General features: G+C 43.2%; 1 protein-coding gene across 2 annotated transcripts; it reads left to right on the plus strand.

The window, feature by feature from the left end:
- The first annotated feature begins 294 nt into the window (after positions 1–294).
- DDX3X (DEAD-box helicase 3 X-linked) lies at positions 295–19,183 on the plus strand. 2 transcript variants are annotated; one of them, XM_013296872.3, is made up of 17 exons: positions 295–869; positions 3,460–3,517; positions 4,550–4,600; positions 9,590–9,713; positions 10,872–11,012; positions 11,096–11,195; positions 11,727–11,862; positions 12,277–12,362; positions 13,021–13,119; positions 13,199–13,359; positions 13,559–13,703; positions 13,827–13,971; positions 14,261–14,442; positions 14,533–14,650; positions 15,096–15,252; positions 16,198–16,325; positions 16,663–19,183. In XM_013296872.3, exons 1-17 carry the CDS (start codon positions 825–827, stop codon positions 16,743–16,745), a joined length of 1,959 nt encoding a protein of 652 aa, XP_013152326.1. In that variant the 5' UTR covers positions 295–824; the 3' UTR covers positions 16,746–19,183. The 2 variants fall into 2 exon arrangements, with proteins under 2 accessions (XP_013152326.1, XP_005234540.1); XM_005234483.4 differs by having other exon boundaries at positions 700–869; positions 16,201–16,325.
- The last annotated feature ends 7,001 nt before the right edge of the window (positions 19,184–26,184 follow it).

The raw sequence follows: 26,184 nt of genomic DNA on the forward strand, positions 1-26,184 counted from the left end.
AGCAGCCCCTACCCCGCTGACCATAGTCCCAGCTCCCGCTCTCGTGGGGCTCGTCAGGCTTGGTTGTCACCAACTAGCGCCCTCCTCCTTCCCTCGCCGCTGGCCCGCTGCGCCTCCATTATTACCTGCGCCACTGTGCAGGGGTAAGCGCACAAGATGGCGGCGGGCGCCGGCCGGGCCGCCCACGTGACCTAAACCCCCACTCCTTCTAGAGACATCTCAGCGGCGCGCGCGGCGACGGCCAGCGCAGCGCTCTCGCGAGCGCGTCGAACAAAAGAAGTGTGTGACGGGGTGTGTGTCGCGATCTCGCGAGACCTCGTGGCCATGTCCCTCACCCCCCCCGCCCCCCCTCGCGGGGATCCGGGCCGTGGAGGAGAGCCGGCCGCCGCGGGGAAACCTCGCGGTATCGTCAGCAAAGCCCGGGAGGCCCAGCGGGTGCCCGCGCGGGCCCGGCGCCCCAAGTCTCGCGACACCACCGGAGCGGCCCTCAGCGAGGGCTGAGCGGCAGGGGCTGGCTCAGGTCTCGCGATATCTCGCCCACGCTCCCCCGCCGGCGCAGAGCGGACGGCTTCTCGCGCGATAGCTCTGGGCGGGAGCGGGGGGAAGGGAGCGCCCGGGCAGGGGCGGTAACGTGCGGGCTGAAGTCAGCGCGTGCCGCCGGGCAGGCGGGGGGCGGGGACTATATAAACGCCGGGGCCGAGGTGGGGGGGGCCTCAGTCAGGAAAGCGATTCGCAGTGGACGAGCAGCAGCAGCGGCGAGTTCCCAGCCCGGCGAATCTGAATTTCTCGAGGCGGAGCGGGACACCCCGAGACGATCTCTCGTTATGAGTCATGTGGCGGTGGAAAATGCCCTCAGTCTAGACCAGCAGGTGAGGGATGGGCCCCGGAATGCGGGCGAGGGGGGAGGAGTGGGGAGCGGCAGGCCGCTCCGTTAACTCGAGTGCGGTGGCGGACGGGGCAGGAGGAGAGGCTCGGAGGAGGCTCTGAGTGCGGGGGGAAGGGGTGGCGGGAGGGACGGGTGAGATTGCTGGCGTGGGACTTTAATTGCTTCTCGATCCCCGATGGTTGCGTCGTGATTTCTTCTCGCCCCTCCTCCCCCCTCCGGCTCTTTTTGAGCGGTAATCCCCCCCCCCCGCGCCCCCCCCTCCCCCCCCCCATAACGCGGCCTGTTTGTGGCGTATTTGGTTGTTGCGCAGTTTCCGTTGTGTGGCGGCTCCGCTCCGGGTTTCCTCCCGCGGGGGCGGACAGGGGGCTGGGGTTGGGGAGAGGGAGGGAGGCGGGCAACGGGAAAGACGGGACCACCGCTGCGGCCGAGCAGCCGAGCCGGAATCTGCGCCTGCCCCCGCGGCCTTCTCGCCACGCTCCAGGCCCGGCTTTTGTGTGGCGGCGAGCGACGATGGTAACGTTGGCGGCCGGGACCCCTGGCGGCGGCGGCGGGGAACGGCCGCGCGCTTGAGGGGGGGGGTGGCGGGGAGGGGGCAGCCCGGGGAGAGGGGGGCAGGGAGAAAGACACGATAAATGGCGGCCATTGTGCCTCTGACGGGGCGAGGCGGGGGGTAGGGGAGGACGACGCTTTGTGTTGGCGCCCCCATCCCCGGGGAGGGGGCTGGGGGAGGCGGCGCAGGCGGCAGCCTTTGTTCGAGCTGCGTCAGCAGGGCCCGGCAGCAGCCTTTCCCGCTCTTTCCTCCGGTGCCGGTGGGGCCCGGTGACGCAGTTGGGCCTAGACCAGGAGCGCCTCAGCCGGCGTGTGTTCGGGCGGCTCTTGGGCCCGCGATGTTCTTCCTTCCCTCTTCTCTTGGTGGTGGTGTGTGTGGTTGGTTTTTTTTTGTTGGTTTTTTTTTTTTTCCCCTCCTTTCCTCCTGATCCCTACGTCTTCCACTGCTCCCCCCCCTCGCCTCGCTGGGCGGAGTCAGGCACAGGCCCGTGCCCAGTGTGGAGGGGATAGGTGGTTATCTAATCTCTGGAGAAGGCGGGGGCGGGAAGGGGCCCCTATGGCTGTAGCGGGACCCAGGGCGGGCAGCTGGCCTGGCAGGGCAGTGCTCGACCTCGGCGGCTTGTAGGCTTCGGGCGGCCTCTGCTCTAGAGTCTTAGGCGAAGTAGGTCAGGGAGCCGGTTCTTCCCCCCCTTCCCCCCCCCTCCCCCCCGCGGTGGCACGTGACGGGTGCCGGCTGCCGGATTAGCTGGGCGGCTGCGGCTGCTCCCTGCTGCGCCGAAAATCCCAACCCGCAGTGCCGGCTGCACCGCCGCACTGAGATGGCGGCCGCGCCGGCCTTCGTCGTTGCGCCATCTCCGAGATCAGCTTTTGGCAAGTGTTGCCCCCACGGTGGAGACTGTGGAGGTCCAACGTGAGAAGATATGTGTATCGCTTCTGTTCACAGTCCCCTGAGAGCCACTTTTACCTAGTAGAGAATCTTTGGGTTTGCTTACTGTTCAAATCGGAATTACTCTTCAGCCTGATGTTGATGCTTGGATTAACTAAAGAGATCGGGTTTTAAGTAGTAGCTTTAAAAGAAGATATGAGGCCTGGCATTGGAGGATTTTTTGAGAATCTGAATGTCCTAAATGGCAACACACACAGCTGAACATCTACAAGGGCAGTGTATGGGGATTGGGATCTTTGCTTTAGATTGATTCAGGTCATAGTGGAAGACGCTTTCGTGCAATTGGTCTCACATAAAATTTAATTGTATTTAAACATGTCTGTCTTTTCCCAAATAAGTTTCTAATCTTACCATGCAGGCAAACAACTAATGAGCTGTCGCTTAAGCTTTGCAAGTTGCTCAATGTCTTCTGCCAAAATAAGTCCATATTGTGTTTAACTTAAAATATTTATGCTAGTAGTGCTTGAACTGAAAAACCTTTTGGTAGACTTTGGTGTGAGACCAAAGGCTGCAGATGAAGTTTTAGAAAAGCAAACCAAAAATTCTACTTGCTGAAGAAGTCACCTGATGTTATAATCTGCATGTTTGAGGCAGCTACTGTTCACAAAACATCTCAGTAGTGTTAGTGCAGTTTAAAGAGGTAACTTGAGTCTCTCTGCAAGTGAAGTGTCCAACTGAATTGGTATTTGGCCTGTAGTCTCTGTAGACCTTAATAATAAAAATTGCTATTGATCTCAAATCAAAATGCATTAGAGTGGACTGAAAGGCTATTTTAATGGGAGTTTAGTCTGCATGTAGTGTGTATCAGAAGTCTGTGGTATGCAGTTTAGTGGGTGCAGGGTACTCTTCTGGCTTTGCTGCCTGTGTGGTTCATGTTTATTGGAATATGAAGATGCTTGAAGGTGGTATGGCCTTGAGTACTAACTATGGTTTTCGGTTCCTCTCTACAGGAGGTGTAACTGACACTATAGACAAATTTCTTTGCAGCAATAACTTGTCGGAACACTCCTTGCTCTTGATAAGTAAAAGTTTTTTATATCTTAGTATAAAGTCATGATCCTTATTTTATTTCTTCCAGTTTTCTGGTCTAGACTTGAACTCCTCAGACTCTCAGAGTGAAGGAAGCTCTTCAAGCAGTAAGTACATGAAAGTTTTCAAGCTTACAAACGGTTTTAGAAATAGGGGTTTTGTAGCTGTGAAAAGTAATTTCTGAAGACAAGGTTTAGAGGCAGATGGGGAAATTGAGGTTGCTAGTTATGCCTGCTTTGAAAATGCTGTATGCTTTAGATGGGAGCACGCACTTTAGCAGTGGTGCAGCATGTAAATTTCCCAAGTGTGTAACTAACGTGAGGGAACTTGCTGTTCCAATTTTGTACCAGACCTTCTGTTGCCTCTAGTCAAACAATGGAGGCTGCTGGTTGTAGCAGTAATATGATGACCAGTTTTCTCAAAACATCCAGCTAGATTTGGAGTGTTTGAAGGTTAGACTTTTAATATTTGACTGGGCTAATTTTAATTCATTAAGTAGAAACTGCATTCTATGATATGCAGGGCTTATGTATGTTAAGAAGGGGGGGGAATCTTCCAGGAATTCATATTGAGCTTGTGCCTGGTACTTTCTGATTCAGGTTGCATAGCACACAGACGCTTCTGGATTGTAAATGAAGAGTGCTATTCAGAGGCAGTTACGTGTGGCTTCTGGTTTGAGCTGAGCTGATGGTTGAATTTAAGGGGAAGGAAAAATACTGGTAGTAATAATAGTGTGAGTGCCACTACTTGAATGACACAGTGAAAGTCTTAAGCTGCTCAGATATCTGGCACCAGGTTAAGCCTTAATGAGTTCTAGGAAGACAGGCTTTCATCATAAATACTGTAACATCTACGAAGGGCCTGTATGACTTGGTCAAAGAAATAGCAAGACATCTATACCTTAAACAAAGAAATTACCTAAATGAGTATGCAAGAGCTTAATCTTCAGTGTGTTGGCCCTCAGAGAGGGATATTATTGAGTGCTGTAATAAAGGACTCTTGTTTAAAGATACTGTAAGAGGCCTTGAAGCTTCTGAGGCAGACAGTGTTTTTGGTAAGCAAAAGTTGTTGGGAAGACTAGTATCTCAAAAGGTGCTAATGCCGTAGTTTTGTAATGCTACCTTTTTTTTGTCCTTTAGAAGGCAGATACATTCCTCCTCACCTGCGGAACAGGGAAGCTTCAAAACAGGGTATGTATCAGAAATATAGTGGCAACACTTTTTCCTTGTTCTTGGCCTCTTTCTGAATCTTTAGTCAAAGGCCTTAGCAGGCTGTTACAGTACTTAAAGGTGATTATGCAGACTGCTTAACTACTCTGTGCAAAACACTGCAACTTAATCTGCTTTTAGTGTGCTATTCTTCATTCTTTCACCAGTTTATATTCTAAGCTCTGGCAGCACGGTTTTGCTTCATAACTGATTTCATAGTATGGGAGGACTTGGATCTCATCTGTTTCTAAAAGCACAGTGGACTTGTGCAGATTCTGTTAAGTACTGCAAGAGGACCCCTTCTGTTAGAAGTGAGTGGGAGGAGAATATTGAAATAAAAGGTGATACATCTTAGTAGTTCTGGAGCTGTGTAATTTTATGAAAAGGCCCATTCCAGTTTTTCATGCATTTGAAGAAACGGATCAGTCCTTGTCTTGCCTCTGCCTGTGTCCAAGCCTAGTGGGTTTTTTGTTGTTTGGATTTTGTTGTGTTGCTGCTTTTTTTTTTTTTTTTTTTTTTACTTAAAAGAAGCATGGTCTAAATCGCCAAATGATGATCAGCATGTTACCAGAGCTAAAACTTCTGGGGAAAGTAGAGAGACTGGTTGGCAGCTCAATGCTCTTGAAGTTTCTGATCGCATTAGCTTAATGTATGCAGTTTTTCAAGAAATTAGCTAGCTAAACCTGAGCAGAACACACAGGTTTCTCAAAAGCAGGAAACAAAAGTTGGCTTGCAGACATTTGCTGTTTGTAGAATTCGTTTCCTTACATAGTAATTTGTACCAAACTCTAGCATAATTTTGGGGGATACCTAATAATGGAGGGTTATTTTAATCTTAACCTTGAGTACATATCTGTGACCAACCACAGGACTGTCATCTTTTCAGTGCAAGATGGAAGTTCAAATATTGAAATGTACATGTGATCACATGTGGCCTTTCTTGGGGCTTCAAGCTTCGCCTGGAAAAAAAGTAAAAAGGTCATGAAACTTAACATAGGCTGCCAACTGCCTGTGAAACTTCACATTTAAACCTGGTTGAGTATTATATCACTAGACTCCTCATGGCTCCTGTGACCTGTGGTGGCTAAATAGAAAAGCTGCAATTCTAGTTCAGACCCTCTACTGGGAAGCAAAACCTATGTGATCAGTTCAGTGATGTGAAGCTGAGCTATTTCATAGGATGATTTGAAGTCTGTTTCAGTTACAACTTCATAGAAGCAAATGTTACTTTTGTTTCAAGTAAATCAATGATTGCTGCTTTGGCTGTGTTGAAGCTATTCTGTGTATTGGCTGCTCCTTGGAATCTTTAGCAACAGATCTTTTTCAAGGTGTAAACATTAGGAAGCAACAGGCAAAAGAGGCCTTGGATAGTAGTGGTATTTGAGCATGTAACAGAACTCCTGATGTAGCCTCACAAGTGTAGTAGCCTGATAAAATTTTTATTGATGCAAAAATAAGTTGAACTAAGTGATATTCTACTGGATTGCTGGAATACAGTTCTGTCTTGCTCATGTACCGTGGACTTCAGTGAAAGTGTTAATTAACTATTACGGCATTGAAAAACTTGAAACTTGTTTCCTCTATGTGGTGTTCCCTTAGACATGCTCTAGAAACAAGTAGTGTACAGTTCCTAGCTTGGGGTTCTCACTTTCCTCTAACGGATGATGGTATGTTAGTTCATAGACACTTAAAAGTTGCACAATAGGCTTACGTGCAGCTAAGTAAGAAATTGCTTAAGGCAGTGGACTTCATACTTTAAAAATAGCTGTTCTTTGTCTTCATGAAGGGCTGATCATCTTCATGATTTCAGGTAGGTGTTGATGGGAAGGCATGCTAAGGGATCTAGAGTATTTCTGTTTAAAACTCCTACAGTGCTTTCTTCAGCTTACTCTTACCATGCACCTGTGCCTATTGTAATACTAATCCATTAGCTTTGTATATGGGAACAAGACAGTACAGAACTGCAGGAAATAAGAACATGAATAAAAATAGGTCTTTAGGTTATTTAATGGCAGTTGTTTTTCAGCTGCTGAAGCTACAGTATATGGAGCTCAGTATATAGGGCTACCTGGTCTAGTGTCTTGTTTATTGAGCTTGACTTGATAACACTAAAGCTTGTTCTAATGTAATTTTCTTAAATTTTCTGGAAGCTGCTTTTGGCTATTAAAAGTCTAATTTGATCCATGTAACTCTTTTCCCATCCTCAAAAAACCTCTGAGGATTGCTGCTGCATGTGGCAGCTTTTCAAATAAGCTGACTATGATTGGTGTTAAGGTATTGCAAAATGAATTAAAAATGTTGATTGGGGAGAAACATGTACAATTCCAGCACTCTTCAAAGGTGCAAGAGCTACAAAATTGCTCTGGAAATGCATTAACATGCTGAACTCCAAACAGCCCTCTGAGAACTATGTGCTGGGTAGAACACAGATTTTTACTTTAAAATATAAAGTGCCTTGATATGTTAAGGAATTTCCTGATAATTCTTGCAGTCCCGTGATCATAGTTTTTGCTTTAGGGAAGTCAGTCTATGGTCTGTTCCAGGTTGTCTCAGTGCATTTGCTTTTTATTTGCGATGTGTTCTAAATCACAATGGTGTCTTTTGTTAGGTGGTTACATAGAATGGTTGTATGGCTTGGATCTCTGTTGTTCTGTGCTGATCCACAAGTAAAATCAAACCAGGAATACCAAAATGAAAGTGAAATAAACGGCCCTAATTTTCAAACAGGGTGTGTGTGCGTGCGTATATATATGCATTTGTTCAGACTTGGCCTAGAAGTTTGCTGTGCTATATTATGGAAAAAGTATGGCAAGGTACCAGTTTCAGAAACCAGTGCAATAACAGGCTAGAAGAGTAAGGTATTTGGAGTATAAAACTTTGACTCTTACCAAGTGTGAGAGGTTCCAAAAAGAAGATCTTAATGTGGTGTACAGTCAGCTCGTTTTTTTCACTAATGAGAAACTATATCTATCTATTTGAAGATTGCTTTGTCAGCACCGCTGCTACTTAGTCTCTTGGTAGGATGGCATACCCCAGTATTTTTGGTGTAGTTTCAAAGTTACTCAGAAGAAAACTTGGGTTTAGATGTCTTCTGAACAAGTTACAAATAACTTTCTCATGTGTTAAGGGGTTTATGATATTCCTAATCTTGTGACAGCAGTGTCTCTGTGTGAACTTATTCTTAAGGAATAAAGTTAGTTCTTAAAGCACTTTGGAGGTCTTGAAGCATTTCATGATCTTGTGTGCTAATAAAATTAATGCATGAGTTATTTTTGCATTCTGCTTTGGTTAGCCAGACCAAATGACTTACAATTACCTTACTAGTTTTTTAAAGTTCTCTTGTGACTAGTGCATGCTTGGATTCTGAGGAGTAGGATTCCTTTCTTGAAATAGAAGTGAGGGGGAAAGGGAGTGACACTCTCCAGAGGACATCTAACAAAGTAGGGTCAGGGTCATTGTTGTAGCAAAACTTCCTCAGAGAGAGGGCCTAGAACACAACTACTTCCTTCAGAATTAATTTGTGGTTGGTTTTTTGTTGTGGATTAACCCCATCTGGCAAATAAGTACCATGCTGCCAATCACTCACTCACTACTCCTCAGGATGGGGAGGAGAGTTGGAGAAAGGTAAGATGGGTTCAGATAAGAACAGTTTAATAACTGAAATAAAATACAATACTTGTAATGAAAAGGAAAGAGGAAAGAACCCAAGTGGTGCACAGGGCAGTTGCTCACTGCCAAATGACTGATGCCCAGCCAGTCCCTGAGCAGCGCTGGGCAGGCCATGGCCAACCCCCCTACTTTATATATTGAGCATGGTGTTTTGTGGCATGGAATATTCCTTTGTGGGTCAGCTGTCCTGGCTCTGTTCCCTCCCAGCTTTTTGTGTACCTGCTCACTGGCAGAGAGCATGGGAAGCGTGAAAAGTCCTTGACTTGGGGTAAGCACTGCTTAGTGACAACTGAAACATCAATGTGTTGCCGACATTACTCTCATACTAAATCCAAAGCAGCATAGTACCAGCTACTGAGAACAAAATTAACTCTTATCTCAGCTGAAACCCGGACACTAATTGTCTGGTGCATAGGTCTTGACTGGTTTTGTGCTGTGGAGCTGGCAAAAGCATGCCTACTAATAAGAGTGACATTATTTGTCTCATTACTTTACCTACTCTCTACCAGAATCCAATGGCTGAGGCTCCGATTGGGTCATTTTCAAACCAAGTGTAGCACAATTTAATGCTCTACATTTTTGCCTATGTTCCAGTCCCTGGTAGCTCAATAGAAACAAAGCCTTTTTTTACTTCATGGTGTTGGCAAGTTGATGTACTTTATATTCTGCTTGGTCCAGTTTCTTTGAGTTAATGTACTGTAGGTGTAAAAGTTCTGTGGAAAAACTCAATACGGTAATTCATTGTGAATAACTCCATATTCCTTATTTCTGCATGGTGCTGTTAATTTGTCTTAGTCCATAGGTCAGATTGCTCTGTGTACTTGCAGCATGACAAAACATTCTAACTTCTGTATGGATTTGTAATGCAAGGGCTAACACTGTTAATTGATCTTTACCAGAGACCTTGTTCACATTACAAAAATTAAATGCATCATCGAAGATTTGTGTTGGAGAGATAATGTAGATGAGTCTTGGGAAGAATTAATGTCTTACTGTTTCTTCTGATACCTAACCATGTTTCCAGACTAGACAGCCAAGTATTAGCTTTAAGGCAAGTGCAGTGTTACAAAAAATAACATGCTTGTACATGAGTTGAGTGGTTTTAGCAAATTCTGATAGGTAATGAAAAATGCTTAGTCCCTATTGTAGTAAGGCTCCATTACTTGTACATCATCTGTTCTTGAAGGACTACCTGCCTTTCAGTCCTGTAGCATTTCTAGTAAGGCTTCCTGGACAGAACTTGGCTTTATCTTGTAAAAGCCTAGATCATGTAATGCATGGCAACACTTCTTTCTGTTCTAGGTTTTGATAGTGGTGGCTGGAGTTCTAGCAGAGACAAGGATGCATACAGCAGCTTTGGTGCACGGTCTGACCGTGGAGCAAAATCAAGCTTCTTTGACCGTGGAAATGGATCAAGAGGAGGGAGGCAAGTACTTGCTGTCTGGGTGGTGCTTATGAAGTCTCTGTCAGTTCTAGTAGTGCACCTGTAACCTTGACATTAAAATTTTAAGAGTTCTAGGTATGAACAGCAGGATAAAGTAGGAGGAGCCTGGAAGGGGAGGAGAGAGTCAGAGATCTTGCTTTTACAGCTACATGAGCTCAAGGATGAGAAACATGCCTGAAAAACGTGCCCTGTAGTCCACCATCAGCCACTCACTGCAGCTGTAACGACTTGCAGACTTAAGCATTTCACCAAAAATGTTCTAGATGGGTTGCTACTGCTAGAAAAATCATGAAGAGCTGTTGGGAGCAGATAAAATACATAAATGGATTTAATTTTTTTATTTCCTTTTTTTTCTTGTTTAAAAAGTGTAGTTAATAAAACTGGGTGAGACTCTTGCAGGTTCTCTACCTTACTTGATCAGTTTTACACACATCATGCGTTGTATGCACAAGTGTGGTGAGAGTGACCTTTATCAACTAGTAAAGCTGACGCTAGTCCTGTATCCAGACTTTTATCAAACATGATTTACCAGACCAAAAACTTAAGCAGTTGAGGTAAGGACTTCTTCCACCTTCTTTCTGAGTCACTAATACAGGTGAGCTCCCTTTTTATAAAAATAATAATGTGACATGTAATTGAGGTATTTAGTTTGGTCACGTGTGGTGGGGGAATAAAGGAACAAACTACAACACTAAAGGGCTTTGTCTGGATGTGGGAGACATGTAAGAAAGGGAGGAGTACCAAATGTCCCAAGTGTTCTAAGCAGAGTCCCTGACAAAAAATGTCAAAGATTCAGCAACTTGAATTGCAGGTCTACTGGAAGATGACCTATTCTTTTACACTTCTTACGCTTAACCAACTAAAAAACCTTGATTTGAGGTTCAGTGCTAAAGTGAGCTGTGAAATCATGCCAGACTCTTCTGTCTGACAAGAGAATAATGTGAGTGATGGCTGGGACTAACTCACTTCAGTTCATAGCTCAAGAAGCAAGTACAGATGTTCTGATGATTTTGATGGTTCTGTAGTTTCATATGTAATACAGAGCATGCATTATGAGATTACTATAGCTTTAATTTTGCATGTAAAAAAAAAAAATCCTGTTGCCCAGGAGCGGTGGTCTGATACTCTTCCTGTATTTAGATATGAAGAGCGTGGAAGAGGCAGTGACTATGATAGGAGTGGCTTTGGTAGATTTGACCGTGGTGGGAATAGCCGCTGGTCTGACAAATCAGATGAAGATGACTGGTCAAAGCCTCTTCCCCCAAGTGAACGCCTGGAACAGTAAGTAACGGAATAATGTAAATTAACCTGACAGGGTCAGTTGATATGGTTAGCAAGTAAAATACCTTCTCTTCTGTTTTTAGAGAGCTTTTTTCAGGAAGCAATACTGGCATTAACTTTGAGAAATATGATGACATTCCTGTGGAAGCAACAGGCAGCAACTGTCCTCCACATATTGAAAGTGTAAGTGTTCTTAAAATCTAGTTTACTGATATATCTTAACAGTGGCTGTTTTGCATGTGAAGCTTTATGTCATGCTGTCATAAGTTTAGGGGAGGAAAAGGAAACACTTGCTTTCCTGCAGCTAAGCTGTTTTGCAGAGGAGGGTTGCATGAACTAAGACATGAGGGAAGTTGTGTAAGCTTGTTCAGTTACACTTGTAGCTTGCTTTAAACTATGTGACTTGTCTTTAAACAGTAAACATGTAGAGAAGTTGGAGTTGCTGATTTGGAGTAACTGCTTAAGCATAGTATGCTAGCGTAGTCTGGACTTAGGCTTGGCTGGCTTTCTAAGAATTGCTTATGTGACTGGACTAAGTAGCTACCAGGCTCTCGGTAACTAGCTCCTGAGTATCTGTAAATGTTCTATAAGAAAAGCTGAAACAAAATACACTTGATAAATGTGTGTGTTTTGTTTTTTTTTTTAAGTAAATGACGTGTTCCATGGTGGCTGGAGAGAAGGATCCTTATTTTAATTGTTTTAAATATCTTACAGTTCAGTGATGTTGACATGGGAGAAATTATTATGGGAAACATTGAGCTCACACGCTACACCCGTCCTACTCCAGTCCAAAAACATGCAATACCTATTATTAAAGAAAAGAGAGACTTGATGGCCTGTGCTCAGACGGGTAAGTTAGTAACTCTGTACTACTTGGTTTCTCTGTAGGAGTAAGGTCTTGTATTCCTCAAGCTGCAGATCAGAGGTCTGTAAGGTAGTAGAACTTCCTGTTCAGAGTATACTGAAATACCTGCAGTGTTACAAGTTGCAACTGCTTTAAATGTGGCTTGACTGGATTTACTGTTTGTCCTGAGAGATGCGTTTATGGCTTATATCTCATTCAGTTCGGGGGTTTGAGGTGCTGAGTGATAGGTCTTTTTTTAAATAACCTCTACTGGCAAAGGAGTGCACTCCAGTAGCATAGGTAGTATCAACATAATAGTGCAGATGTTCCTAGGAAACGCTAGTGGTACAGGATTAGTATGGTAGTTGACAATGCAGTAGCTTTCAGAAGAACTAATAACACTGAATTGTGTCCTAATAGGATCTGGGAAAACAGCTGCATTTCTTCTACCAATATTGAGCCAGATCTATGCAGATGGTCCTGGTGATGCCTTGAGAGCTATGAAGGCAAGTATTTAAATACCCTGTTCTGGAAAAGCTGTGACCAATGTGTATTTTTGCCCTGTATGCTGATGTCTGCTACTGAACATAATAGATGGGCTTTTAATTTCATCATTATTTTGGGTATGATAGGAAAGGTTCTCAACTTCTAGAATACTTCAGCTGTTGCCCTTAAAATACAGGCTGTGGAACATGCTCTTCCCGCCCCCCCCCCCCCCCCCCCAAGAGTAAATAATGTATAACTCTCTAGAGAAAAGATTGTTTACAAGTGGTGGTGGTTGTGTGAGCTTTAAAGACTCTTCCTGTGTCTCAAAAAAGGTACTTGGTCACACGTGGTTATGTTGACTTCAGGATAGGAAGTAACAGGCTTTATGGCAATCATTTCTGTGCTGCTGAAGTTACTGGTCACAGTGTATGTTGTAGAAACCAAGACTGTGTAGCTCTGTCGCTGTTAATATATTGACAGCTGAATCTTGGGTCCTGTAATAAGGATATCTTCAGATGGGCTGCTTAAAACAAGTTTGCTCTTAGCTGTGCTTTTTCTTTCTTTCTTTGGACAAATTTGGTGACCAGTCTTCAGTATAGCCTCTAGTAGCTGTTTTAATTCCCCTCATATTTGGGGTACTCATTCAAAGGTTTTTTGTTCGTTTTTTTTTTTCTTCAGGAGAACGGAAGATATGGGCGCCGTAAGCAATATCCAATCTCACTGGTCTTGGCTCCCACTAGGGAACTGGCTGTGCAGATCTATGAGGAAGCCAGAAAGGTATATCTAAGAGTATTTAATTATAAAATAGCTTTAGCTTAATTAGTTTTCCTTAGAGCTAATTTACTTTGCTTTGTAGTTTGCATACCGTTCCAGAGTTCGTCCTTGTGTTGTATATGGTGGTGCAGACATTGGTCAGCAGATACGTGACTTGGAACGTGGATGTCACTTGCTTGTAGCAACTCCAGGACGACTGGTTGATATGATGGAGAGGGGAAAAATTGGACTGGATTTCTGCAAGTAAGTGTTCTGTCTGTATGCGAATGACTTGACAACTAGGAACCACATTTTAAAGTGAGATCTAGATTTAATGACACTGAAGTTCTAGCTTTTGGACTGTGTAAACATCCATTTGAGAAGTTGTGGTCCACTGTCTTGTGTTGGGTTACAGCTTAAAGAAAAACTGCTCTGAAGAGTAACCTCTTTAATTACTGTTTAGATATCTAGTGCTTGATGAAGCTGACAGAATGCTTGATATGGGGTTTGAACCTCAAATACGTCGAATTGTTGAGCAAGATACTATGCCACCAAAGGGCGTTCGTCATACCATGATGTTCAGTGCTACTTTCCCCAAGGAAATCCAGGTACTTCACAAATAGCTCACTCATAAGAACAATTTCATCAGTGTAAGGGGGGGAAAAAAGATACTGGTTTTTATATATATATATTTTTTTTTTTTAACACCTCCCCCCTTTTTTGTATTTTAGATGCTTGCTCGTGACTTCCTTGATGAATACATCTTTCTGGCAGTTGGCAGAGTAGGTTCTACATCTGAGAATATCACACAGAAAGTAGTGTGGGTGGAAGAGTCAGACAAACGATCATTTCTGCTTGACCTGCTAAATGCCACAGGTAAAGACCAGATTCAGATAAGCATACAGGCAAAATTCAGGTGAGGTGAGTCTGATGACTCTGTAGTAGGAACTGCTATTGAGCAGGTGAATGAAAGGGTATTTCCTCAACATGCAATGAATGCCTTGCACTGGCTAAATGTCAGTTTTAAGTTGATGTAGGCTTTTCTGGTAATATAAATGGGGTGGGGGGTGGGGGGTCAGTATCTTCATTTCAGAATAGACAGGGTGGTGGAGCCAAGTAATTGTGCAGCTTTTCTTCTGCTAACCTGTGCTTTAATTATTTTTAGGCAAGGATTCTTTGACTCTAGTGTTTGTGGAAACTAAAAAGGGTGCAGATGCTCTTGAAGACTTCTTATACCATGAAGGATATGCCTGTACAAGCATACATGGAGATCGCTCTCAAAGGGACAGAGAGGAAGCACTGCACCAGTTCCGTTCGGGCAAGAGCCCAATTCTTGTTGCCACAGCAGTAAGTAAAATCTGTGAAGTTTGAGCCAGTAAGCCTGTTCCATGGCCTGCAGAACTTTGCTAAGTTTTGATTTAATCCTTTAACCACTAGGTAGCAGCAAGAGGACTGGATATCTCAAATGTAAAGCACGTCATAAACTTTGACTTGCCAAGTGACATTGAAGAGTATGTGCATCGTATTGGTCGTACGGGCCGTGTAGGAAACCTTGGTAAGTATGATGTAGAACTTTAATAGACCGCACATCATACCCAGGTTTATAGGTGTAATAGTATTGGCTAAGTAGCAAATTCCAACTAAGTACACAGAGAAGCCCATGTGCTACTTTCTGTGACCAGAAGCTGGTCACTGCTGTCTAGCCAGTTTGAAAGTAACCGGTTCCTTTAGCTAGTGCTTTTGTTGCTATTTAAGAGCTCTGATAGCATGTGTAAGCTTGGTATCTTCTGTGTCTGTCAGTAGATAGCCAGGTTTTTTTGTGACTAGCTGTGGTGGAATAACGGTCTTAAACAGCTTTCTCTTCAGGTAATTCTAGTGTTCTCAGGCTTGGCTATAAGGAGTCTGATACTTGCCACAGCTGCACATGGGAGCATGGAATGGGTTTAAAGTGCTGTAGTGTACTTGCATTGTGTGGGGCTAAAACTGATTGTTTACTTTAGGTCTTGCCACCTCATTTTTCAATGAGAGGAACATAAATATCACCAAGGACTTGCTTGATCTTCTTGTTGAGGCTAAGCAAGAAGTACCATCTTGGCTGGAGAACATGGCTTATGAACAGCATCACAAAGGAGGTGGCAGCCGCGGGAGATCTAAGAGGTAATAGCCACAACTTTGGTTAAAGATATACATAATCTGTTGTGAGAGGCAGTTCTGGGACTTCTTTTCAGTTTAAAAACTAAGTTAGAGGCAGTGCAGTACAAATTGTGCATTAGGTGCATCAGGAGGTGACAGCTTGATGTCTGGTTTTGTTCTGCCTTATGGTAAGGCAATTATTAAGCAATTAGACTTCCTCTTGCTTAAGCAGACAGCTAGATATGGCTGAGGTAGTGACGTATAGCAAAAATTATGTTAGAACCCCATGAAAGCACTTAAACACACTTAACTAGAAATGCATACGTGCATGTACCAGGGAAGTAAACTTAAGCAGCTCTTTTGATGTTTAGGGGAAGGTAATGTCTGCCTCCTGCCAGGAAGGAGGTGTGAGAGACTGTGGGCGCGAGGCCACTTGTAAAATAGTTTTGCTGGGGAAACTTAAAATGTTTTATAAGCTGGTAATACAAAGCTATGTTTAATGGCTTAAAAGGAGAAGCAACCCCATTCCTCTGATTGTAGTTGAGATGACCACATGAATTCTAGTTGTTTGGGGTTTGTTTTTTCTTCAGAAGTACACTTGTAAAATGGCTGTCCCTTTCTACAGTACGAAAGGTGGTTATAAGTGCACCACTGAAACAGTAAGATTTGGAAATTCTGTGGAGCAGAGGTTGTGTTGGGTCAACTCTCACGAGGACGTGAGAAAGTAATCCTTAGTGTAACATTGCAAGTTTATGACCCTGTTTGAATAGTAAAAACCTCCTTTGTTACCTTGAAGTATCTTTGCAGATGATGCTTGGATGCTTATAAAGCATGCTGAACACACTTGTACTCGTTCTTGCCCAGCTGTAGTTGGTAACCAGAGCTGAAGAAATTCAGTACTTGAACGTCAACATCCTGCAGTGCTTAAAATACCGTTCCCTTATGTGTTTGTTTTCTTCCTTTATACAGCAGTAGGTTCAGTGGAGGCTTTGGTGCCAGAGACTATCGAACAAGTAGCGGTTCTGGCAGCAGTAGCTTTAGTAGCAGTCGATCAACCAGCAGCCGCAGTGGAGGAAGTGGCAGCAGAGGATTTGGAGGTAAGAAAAACTGGGCAAGCAGTGCTAGCAAATAGAAAACAAGATGTAAATGCTTGCTGTAAGAAAAGTTGTGTAGGTAAGGCTTAAATGTGTCAGGTGGTGCTTGTTACGTAGAGTCTGGCCATCCTTCTGGGATCTAGGCTGGATTGCTGTTGCCTGTCTGATTAGTTTGATGCTACCTGTCTTACTACCGTTTTGGTTTGTGTGTGTTTTGACAGTACTTCTGGGTGGGTTTCCATTCATAGGCAACAGACATCTTGTCTGTGCCCTTGGTGGTTTTCTTGTTGTGAAGTCTTCGGTGGGTTAATTAAGCATCGCTTTTTCTTGCCTTTCATAGGTGGTGGTTATGGAGGCTTCTACAACAGTGATGGATATGGAGGAAACTATAACTCCCAGGGGGTTGACTGGTGGGGCAACTGAATCTGCTTGCAGCAGATATCCTACCAAACAAGCTAATATGGAAACCACATGTAACTTAGCCAGACTATACCTTGTGTAGCTTCAAGAACTCGCAGTACATTACCAGCTGTGATTCTCCACTGAAATTTTTTTTAAGGGAGCTCAAGGTCACAAGATGGAAATAAAGGAACAAGTAGCCCTATCTTGAAGGTGGTTTTGAAGACTCTATTGCTGTAGTCAGGATTAACTCCCCTCCCACCCATCCCCACCCAGAAACTGCATTTTTGATTTTGTGACTGAGGATCATTTGTTTGTTAATGTACTGTGCCTTTAACTTTAGACAACTTTTATTTTGATGTCCTGTTGGCTCAGTAATGCTCAAGATACAATTGTTTTGACAAAATAAAAATTACTGAACTTGGGCTAAAATCAAACCTTGGCACACAGGTGTGATACAACTTAAACAGGAATCACTGATTCATCCATAATAATACAAAGAAAAACTTATGCGGTAGCCTGCATTAGGGCTTTTGGTATCTGCAGATTTGAAAAATAAAACATCTTGAAGCATATCAATGCAATTAGTTTCTAATGTGGCAAAACTGTACTAAGTTAAAGTTCTGATTTGCTCACTCTATCCTGGATAGGTACTTAGAACCTGATAGCCTTTAATAAGCCATTCCAGTCATGATGAGATGATGTATGGATACATGCATACATTAAAAGCACTGTTTTTGAAGTTAATGCAAGTAAATACAGCAATTCCTTTTTCAATATTTAGGCAGATCATTAATGTGAGCTAGCCAAATGTGGGCAGAACATTACAGGGAATGTTTAAAGGTCTGATAACTTGAAATAGTTTTTAGGAGAATTCATCTATTTAGACTTTTTAAAAATGCCTGCCATATGAAATTGAAATGGTAGAATGGCTGACCACGGCAGTGATAGGTCCTCCTTAAGGGCCTGACTGAATTTTTGGTCTAATAACGCATGCTAGTGTTGATGTTTTTTGGTCAAGAGGGTATGAACAGGAAGAATTATGCAGCAGGCTTTATTTTAATGCAGATTCACATTACTCTGTTCAAGCTGCGTGGAGATGTTAAACTGGCTTACTGTAGACTTTGTAAAATGGCTCCAGAAGAGTAACAAACAAACCTGAGATCACAGAGGTTGGAAATGTACATAAACTGCACAAGGTTTCAATTCTGCTATTAAAGTGCAGTTTTAGTCAGTTTTAGTTGCATAGGTTTCCATTGTATTTATAGTCTGTTTATGCTAAATCTGGCCAAAGATAAGTATTGTCCACCAGAAAAATGCCTTTGCCACCTGGAATTTCTGTGCTAACTTTGTGGCCAGAGCAGTTAACAACTAATCTACAGTGGCAAAGGAAAATGGCAAAAATCTCCTAAAGTGCAATAGATTTTTTCAAGTGTATTGTGCCTTGTTCTAAAACTTTTATTAAGTAGGTGCACTTGACAGTATTGAGGTCATTTGTTATGGTGCTATTTCAAGTCTAGGTTTAGGCCCTTGTACATTTTGCCCATAACTTTTTACAAAATACTTCTTTTATTGCACATTCAGAGAATTTTATATATGTCTTGTGTGCGTGTCCTTAACTTCCAATCTTATTTTGTCTCTTGGAGATTGAACGCAGCTTGTTTAAGGAGAAGGAAATAGATTCTAAAACTTATTTGGGACCATGGGAATGATAGCTGGGAAGAAAACTATTTGCACACGACAGATTTCTAGATACTTTTTGCTGCTAGTTTTGTGTAATATTTATTGAACATTTTTGACAAATATTTATTTTTGTAAGCCTAAAAGTGATTCTTTGAAAGTTTAAAGAAACTTGACCAAAAGACAGTACAAAAACACTGGCACTTGAATGTTGAATGTCACCGTATGCGTGAAATTATATATTTCGGGGTAGTGTGAGCTTTTAATGTTTAAGTCATATTAAACTCTTAAGTCAAATTAAGCAGACCCGGCATTGGCAGTGTAGCCATAACTTTCTGATAGTAAAACAAAAATTGGCAACTTAAAATTAAACATGCCAAGGTTTTGATACACTTGTCTTAAGATATTAATGCAACACTTCTAAACACTGATGTGAAGTGTCCGGATTCTCAGATGTTTGTTGCGTGAGTTTTGTTTAGTTGTGTGTTTTTTTTTTCAGTGAATGTCTGGCACATTGCAATCCTCAAACATGTGGTTATCTTTGTTGTATTGGCATAATCAGTGACTTGTGCATTTTAGCAAGTTTTATCAGCCAGCAATATTTTCAGTTCAGATACAAGGATTCAAAACAATATGCAAGAATGGATTTAAACTTGCTGAATGTGAAAATTGAACTTCAAGTCACTGTAGGTTTAGAATTGCTTATTGTATTAGTTTAGATGCTAGCACTGCATGTGCTGTGCATATTCTTGATTTTATTGAAATAAAAAAGTTGAACTGCACAGTCTACTTATTTGTGAAGCGTCACTCTTCTGGTTTACAAGATCTGTAGCCCAAGTGATCTCATTCACGTGCAACTCAAAGCAGGTGAATCTAGCGTGGTACACATCAGTGTGATGGTAAGTGGCAGCCAGGCTTAGGGTTATAGCTGTAGCAACCTTCAAATTACCTGTGCCTGTGCGGTGTTGGGCACTAGTACAGGTTTTCTAGAGAAGCTGACAAGGCAGATGTGGAACAGGTGAGGAGGTAACATTCAGTTTTTTCCTTTAGTGGGTACAAGGTTTGGCTGTAACAATGTAACTAAAACTTGAACTTCACACTCAGATGTGATTACTCGGCAATTTTGCGTTAAGGACTTCATCTCTTTTGCGCCTTAGAGCTTAGCAAAGCAGCTTTAATTTTGATGCCTGTTAATTGTTGCTGTGCAGCCTCATTGAAAACAAGCAGGTGCAGTTCTGTGGGGGAAAAAGTTGAGTATGTTCCCTCTTCAAAGAAGTGTGCCCCCTCTCCCCCCCCAGTTAGCAAGTGCATACCTGCACTCCAGTTTTTGCATTAGTTTTCTGAAACTAAGCAATGAGCTTGAGCTTTAATTGGGCTGGAATGAGGTTAAGTACTGGACTATCCAGGGGGATGCAGTGGAAGGAATAGGTTCAGATGTTTCTAGTCTTTGAAGCTAGACAAAATAATCTGGGTTTAAATTAAGTTCTGTGCTAAATAATGGTAGAAACTGGTGAACAAGGGAGGGGACAAAGTAATGCCTGGGGACTTTGCTGCACAAGTGTGGTGCAGGTGCATGGTACGGGTTGAAGACTGGTAGAGGTGTTACGTGGGCTTGCAGTCCTGGATCTATCTAGTACACATCTGTAAAGGGAATCTTCCCTACTTGATACGCCATTGATCAGTAATCTATACGGGCTTTTGAAGAACCATGAAAAGGGAGGAGATGAGCACACTTGCCAGGGTAGCTTGCTGGAGGGTCTGGGTTGAGCATGCTGACTGTGGACCACACTAAATTTACCTGCTTTAGACTTGCACTAATGATCAACCTCATCATGCAGGGCTTTGTGTTGTCATGCTGTGTCCCTGGTTGTGCAACACACACTTTCGAGTATCTTCCAGAAGCTACAACCTGGCAGTTGTCCTGTTCTGCCCCCTCCCAGCCCCTGTGTATTGTGGAAATACAGAATCATAGTTAGGAGATACATTTTGCACTGTGGAGGTGGCCTGTGGGACCTGGAAGTCAGGCTTTGAGTGTAAAGGTTTGCACTTGATGCTTGGGTGTGAGGTTTGTTCCTGTGATGGCTCTTGCAGAATGCACAGGTGTGGTGGGTGTCGTTAGGCAGCTGGAACAGGAGCACAGTGCAGCAGTTCTAGGCTAGACCTGTGCGCAGTGCTGTCTGGACCAGGGATCATAAAGACAGCAGAATGGTTAATGTAGAGCAAGGGGAGCTCAGAGTGCAGGGTGAAAACTGCAGGAGTAAGTCTGGTCCCAATGTGTGGCAGAAATTCTGAGGAAGATTTTCTTAGATGGATACTGGAGGAAGCAGTTTGTCTCTGGTGGTATGAGGTTGAAACTGGGCTACTGGGGCAGGTACGAGGAGCGTTGGGATGCTTGAGGTAGTGTGTTAAGTAAGAGAAGCACCGGGCGTGTTCCCGCAGAGGTGAGATTTGTACTTCAGTACCTCTTGGCATACTGGGCAGCATAGTTTCTCCCACAATAAATGGGGAAAGACTTGGGAGTGGGCAGAGAAAACTGATGCTAAATTGTCCTAAATTGTAAGGTAAATGGCTGTGAAATTAAATGGTGAAAACAACTGCGGATTTGTCTTGGACTGTGAAGCTGTCTTGTATCAGGCCTTCAGAGCCTGCAGTAAAGTCAGCCCTTACTCAATAAACAGCTGCATCTGCCAATAGTAGCAGACGTTACAGCAAAAGGCTGTAGTAAACCCCACCCTTGTTTCTGCCAGTGAGGTTACTGTGAGCTGTGCAGATAAGCAGTGGTTTTGAAACAACATCTGTTTGTCTCCCTTGACAAGGGGTGGGAGATGCTTAGATCTATGTCCTTTTGGGGATTTTCACAAAAGTTGAGGGCAGTGGGGTTACTGGAGGGATTTGGTTACTGTTTTTGTTAGGTGCACGCATGAGATCTAGGCAGTGCTTGAGTACAGGAAAGATTGCGCAATCAGGATACTGCTGAGGTTTTCACCATGGCAGTCAAACAAAAGTTGCACTGTATACCTCGTTAAAACTGTCTGTGTAGCTGCCTGAGTTTGTGAATCCTCATCAAGTGCAGTGTTCACTGTTGCTCATACTGATCAATGTGTTTGTGAAAACAACCTGCAGTTAGGTGCTACAGTCTTCACTGAATTACAGATCTTTCTACTGTTAGCTCTCATTCGTCGGGAGGAGGGGAGCAAAGGAGAGGGGTGTAGTTTTGCTGCTACTTTGAGTCCTTCCACTTCAGTGAAGCTGGCACGTGAGCTAACCTCACAGGACAGTCGTAACGATTATTTTTGAGGGGAAGAAGCCAAGGCTATAGAGATGACGTAAAATACTACATGAAACTGCCTTGGTTACACTGTGTTCAGAAAACATGCTGGTAGAGATTCTGTCTGTGGTTCTGCCAGCCTTCTAGCTGGTTGGTTGCTTCATGGAACGATTTGCCTTGTCTATAGCATTGCTCGTATGTCGTGCTTGCTTAGGTAGTTCCTGGAAAGTGATGGTTATCCCCTGTTCATGGAAATAACTACTTTCCAAGTGGAAGTAACTTGCTGATAGTTGACAGAGCGGACCTGGACCAGAGCCAACACCAGGAAAAGCGTAAGTGGTGGTAGGGCCTTTCTCCGCTCATTGATCTACCATGATGTGATCCTCTACTGCTACCCTTAGTTCTTTCTTGGCATTATTTTAGGGAAGGTCTGGAAAGGCTGTCAATGCCATGGATCTCCTTAGGTCTTGGTCGTTGATATAGGATCAGGGTGGAAGGAAATTCTGTTGTATGTTTAGTCATTATGGGCACTGCATGTCTGCAGAGTGTTTTTGGAAGCAACTGAAATCCTGCTTTGAACTGTTTGTATTTTATCAAGGATAGGTTCACTCTTCGTCCTGCCCCTTCAGGGGAAATTTACCATACATATAATGATTTGTTAGCAAAAGGTATGACTGCTAAAGGAATTACATTGTTCAAATAGATGTTTACACAGTGCTAAGTGATTAAGGATCTGTATAGGTTTCAGTAAGGTGGCAATGCCAAATTACTCACATGGTGTGATAAAAACTTTGTTCGCACTGATGTTTTATAAAAAAACTAGATTTCTCAGGTGAAGTGTTTATCATCAAGGGGCATGTTCTGATAGGCTAGGACTGTAGGCTTTGCAGGGAACACTGAAGTGCAATCCTGAGTAAATTAATAGAAATCTTCTGGCATTACGTGCTTAGATACTCAGTTCAGAAAAAGCAGTAGTGGAGGTTCAAGGAGGGACCTGAGCACCAGAGTTTTTTCAGTGGCTGAGGGGTTTATCCTTCAGTTGATGACTCAGTGGGAAAGAAGTAATAGTGATAAATTTGAAGAGAAACCGAATAAAGGGTTGGGCGAAGATACAACGTGTGTTTTCCCAGCTGTGCTGCTGATCTGGGTTACCTGGGGCCAGTCACATCATCATGCTGTTCTTGTCTCTTGGTCATCCTGTCAGTGTAAGATGTCAACTTTTTCAAGCAAGGACTACAGTGCTCTGTCCTCTCTTATCTGTCATCTTATCTGGGACTTCTAGTTTCTACTTAAAAACAATAATGTACAGGTAGCTTCAGCTTAAAAAAAAATCACTGCTGAATAAGAGCATGGGACACCTTATTATTCTACTATAACAAGACAGATAAATGAGATTTCTGATAACATTTCTCAAGTAATTATTGCTGCTGTTGTTTCTAATCCAACTTCCCTTGTTTACTTTGTTTTCTGTCTTTTTTTTGGTAAATACTTTTTTCTTCTTGCAGTTGAAACAAACGTTGCTTCTGATGGTGGCTGAAATCTCAGAGGTTCACGCGATGAACGCATTTCTTGGGAAGCAAGGGAAACAGACGCTTGGGGATATTTACAAAAAAGGAACAGCCAGAAATTAAGTGGACCAGGAGTCATAATTGAAGCTGTTTGTTAAATACCACTTGTGTGCTGAGCTTAGTCAGAGATTAGATTCAGGTTGTGGGAAGTGTTCTCTGGAGGAATGTAAAAACACTTGAAAGCTGAGGATTGACTTATGGAAATGGAGTACGTCATTGTTGGTCTTTTCCAGCTCTCTCCTCTTCATCTGTGTATGGAGAAGATAGGCTAGGGACTCTGGGTGAGAAGACTTTCTACGTGCTTAATTATGCTATTTTAGTTGTGTGGGTCTAAGAATATAATGGGATCGTGTAGTTGAAAGCTTGCCTGAGCTTTCTGACTATATTAGGTGGTCCAAAGAAGGATACATCCTGTTATCACTGCTCCTTGAACAGCTGAGGAATCTGATAATTAGACTGCTGTCAAATCACAATGTATTTTATGCTTAAAATGGATTAATTCCCACAGGGACTAAAAGACTTGCCTATTTTATGTGGATAAATTAAAACGATAGGCCCACTACAACTGCTAGTGCTTTTTTTATACTTCTCATGGGTAAGTCTCAGCATGCTTTAAGGAGGTCAGCCTTGCCAGGAAACTGAGACACACAACAGTCAAGCAAGAGGCCAGTGACCAAATTAGAATCCAGCAGCCCAGCTCTCCTCTAAGGGAGTGACCCCGTGTTGCTCTTGCAGTGCAAACACCAGCTTCCTTTCATGATATCCTGGGGAGCCGGGAGCAGTGTGAGGCACTCCGTCTTAGCATGGGAACTAACACTCAGACTGCAGCCATTGCACTTGCCTTGGAAGTCATTACTTTTTTAATAGTAGCTCCCTGGGAATCAAAGTTCCCCATGCAAGGTAAGTCTTCTGGTGGTCATCGGGAGTTTTAGGAGGTGTTTTCTGCTACTGCCGGTCTGGTCTTTAGCACCAGAGGTGATGCACCCTTGCTTCCCTTACTGTAAAACTGAGGTATTCTTAAAAGGAGTTAATCATGACTTTGAAATACAGTTGACAGGAGACACTCACAAAGTGGAGGCAGGTTTCAGTGTATACTGCACAGTACAAGAGAGCATCCCCATAACTAGTAGCAAGTAAGAAGTTGAACCCTGCAGCGTGCTGCTGACTTTTCTGGCATGGGCTGCGCTCTAGGGTGATGAATGTCTTAATGAGATGGAAGCACCAGGGCATCTCTGGCTCCTTAATGACTGCTTGAGCAAGTGTGCTCAAAGAATGTCTACTCGATACCTGTATGAATGGTCACTTTTCTAGGGCTTTTGCTAACTCAGTGGAGACTTCCCCTACGATGCAGTAGAGGTCAAATAGCTTCATGCTTTTTAGTTCCAATACCAGAATCTCACTCCCATGTAAGCAAAGGATGCAAAGGATCGTACTGCTTTGACCAGTTCTTTTAATACTAAGGGTGCAGCTTTGGCTTAGAAATCTGATCATTTTTTTTAATTTCAGTCCCCAGGCTGTAGACGCCACATACGGGTTCACCCCTACCTCAGTTTCAGTTCCTCAACTGAAGGCATCAGATTGGAGCTGGAACTTGCAGCAATGGAAACCTTTAAGAGCAGGTTAGATGAATATCATAGCTCATGCTTAGTGACAAGGAATGAGCTGCCACATGGGTAGTTCAATTGGAAATGCAAATTTTTTTTTGTGGTGCATAGTTTCCTAGTTACTCTGGCTCTTCAGTAGTTTTCCTTCCACAATCGCCAGATGCATTATGATGAGAGATTACTTCTCTGCTAGATTTTGCGTCTGTCAGTGTTTAGGTGGTGTGTTAGATGGCCAGCCAGGAAGCTGGGGACCAGCAGCCATTTATTGCCATGTGATTGTGCCGTTTGTCCCACTGGCTTAAAACCATTTTGTTTTCCTTCTGTCCTCCCTGACTCTTTATTAAGCTCAGAAACCTATACCTTCTTATGAGTCCCAAAGATCTGCCCTCACCTTTCTGAACTGGGTAACCCTTCCTTCTTCCCCAAGCTCTTCATCCACCATCCACAACCTCTACCTTGGTTTGGATGCTTTTCAGAGATCCACCTGCTTTCTCAGAAGTCGGAAACTTCCTGCTGTTGTTTCCCTTGATGTTCCTGCTCCCAGAGGCCTATTTCTGCTGTATCACGTTTTGCCTCAAGTAGACCCTCCACAGTGTGAAGGTCTCCTGTTAGGGGCGGGTGTGACTGCAGCTGTAGTGCTGTTCAGGATGGCGAATCCATGCCTCCAGATGAAGAGTTTGCAGGGCTGCTCAGGCGGGACCTCGTAAGTAAAGTAATAGGTTGTCTGAGTCGCAGGAAGATTTTTCTCGGCAGCATTATTACTGTAGGTTATGTAAGCATAGCTCCTCCAGGTCACTGAATTCTTTTAATCCAGAGCAGTAGCTGGCAGAACTGTAAATGGATATAGCTGTGAAATTTGCATGTCGTCCTCAAAAGCTGATTTTGAACTATTTGGTATCTAAATTCTCATCACTTCAGGCAAGGATACCAGCTGTAGGTTGAGAAGGTTGGTGTTTTTTACTATTATTTTGTCAGTAGTATAAAAATACCAGAATGCAGTGATGATTAACCTCCAAAATGAGGAAGAATCTAGTTTATATTTGCATGCTTTGTTTAATTTTGTTTACTAGAACATGCTGCATTATTAAGATCAGACCTCGATGAGGTGATTTTTCCTTTTCAATGGAATCTTTCAACTTGAAAATTAATTTTTTTTCCTCCCTACCAGTACAAAGCATAGGATTAAAATAGCAGAATCTTTGATGTAACTGCTCACTTTATTAAAAATTACATTAAAATGGCTTTAGTTTCTAAATACAGTTTTTAAAATATACTTTTCTTAAAGAATGGCCAAGATTGACATTTTGACGATTCTGAATGACTTTTCATAATGGCCCCACCCT

The sequence above is a fragment of the Falco peregrinus genome, chromosome 4, assembly GCF_023634155.1.
Source record: "Falco peregrinus isolate bFalPer1 chromosome 4, bFalPer1.pri, whole genome shotgun sequence".
NCBI classification, from domain to species: Eukaryota; Metazoa; Chordata; class Aves; order Falconiformes; family Falconidae; genus Falco; species Falco peregrinus.

Coding starts and splice junctions, on each gene's coding strand:
- DDX3X (XM_013296872.3), top strand. CDS start 825: ATGAGTCATGTGGCGGTGGAAAATGCCCTCAGTCTAGACCAGCAG. Junction 11,863..12,276: donor GATGGCCTGTGCTCAGACGG/GTAAGTTAGTAA, acceptor GTGTCCTAATAG/GATCTGGGAAAACAGCTGCA. Junction 14,651..15,095: donor GGGCCGTGTAGGAAACCTTG/GTAAGTATGATG, acceptor TGTTTACTTTAG/GTCTTGCCACCTCATTTTTC.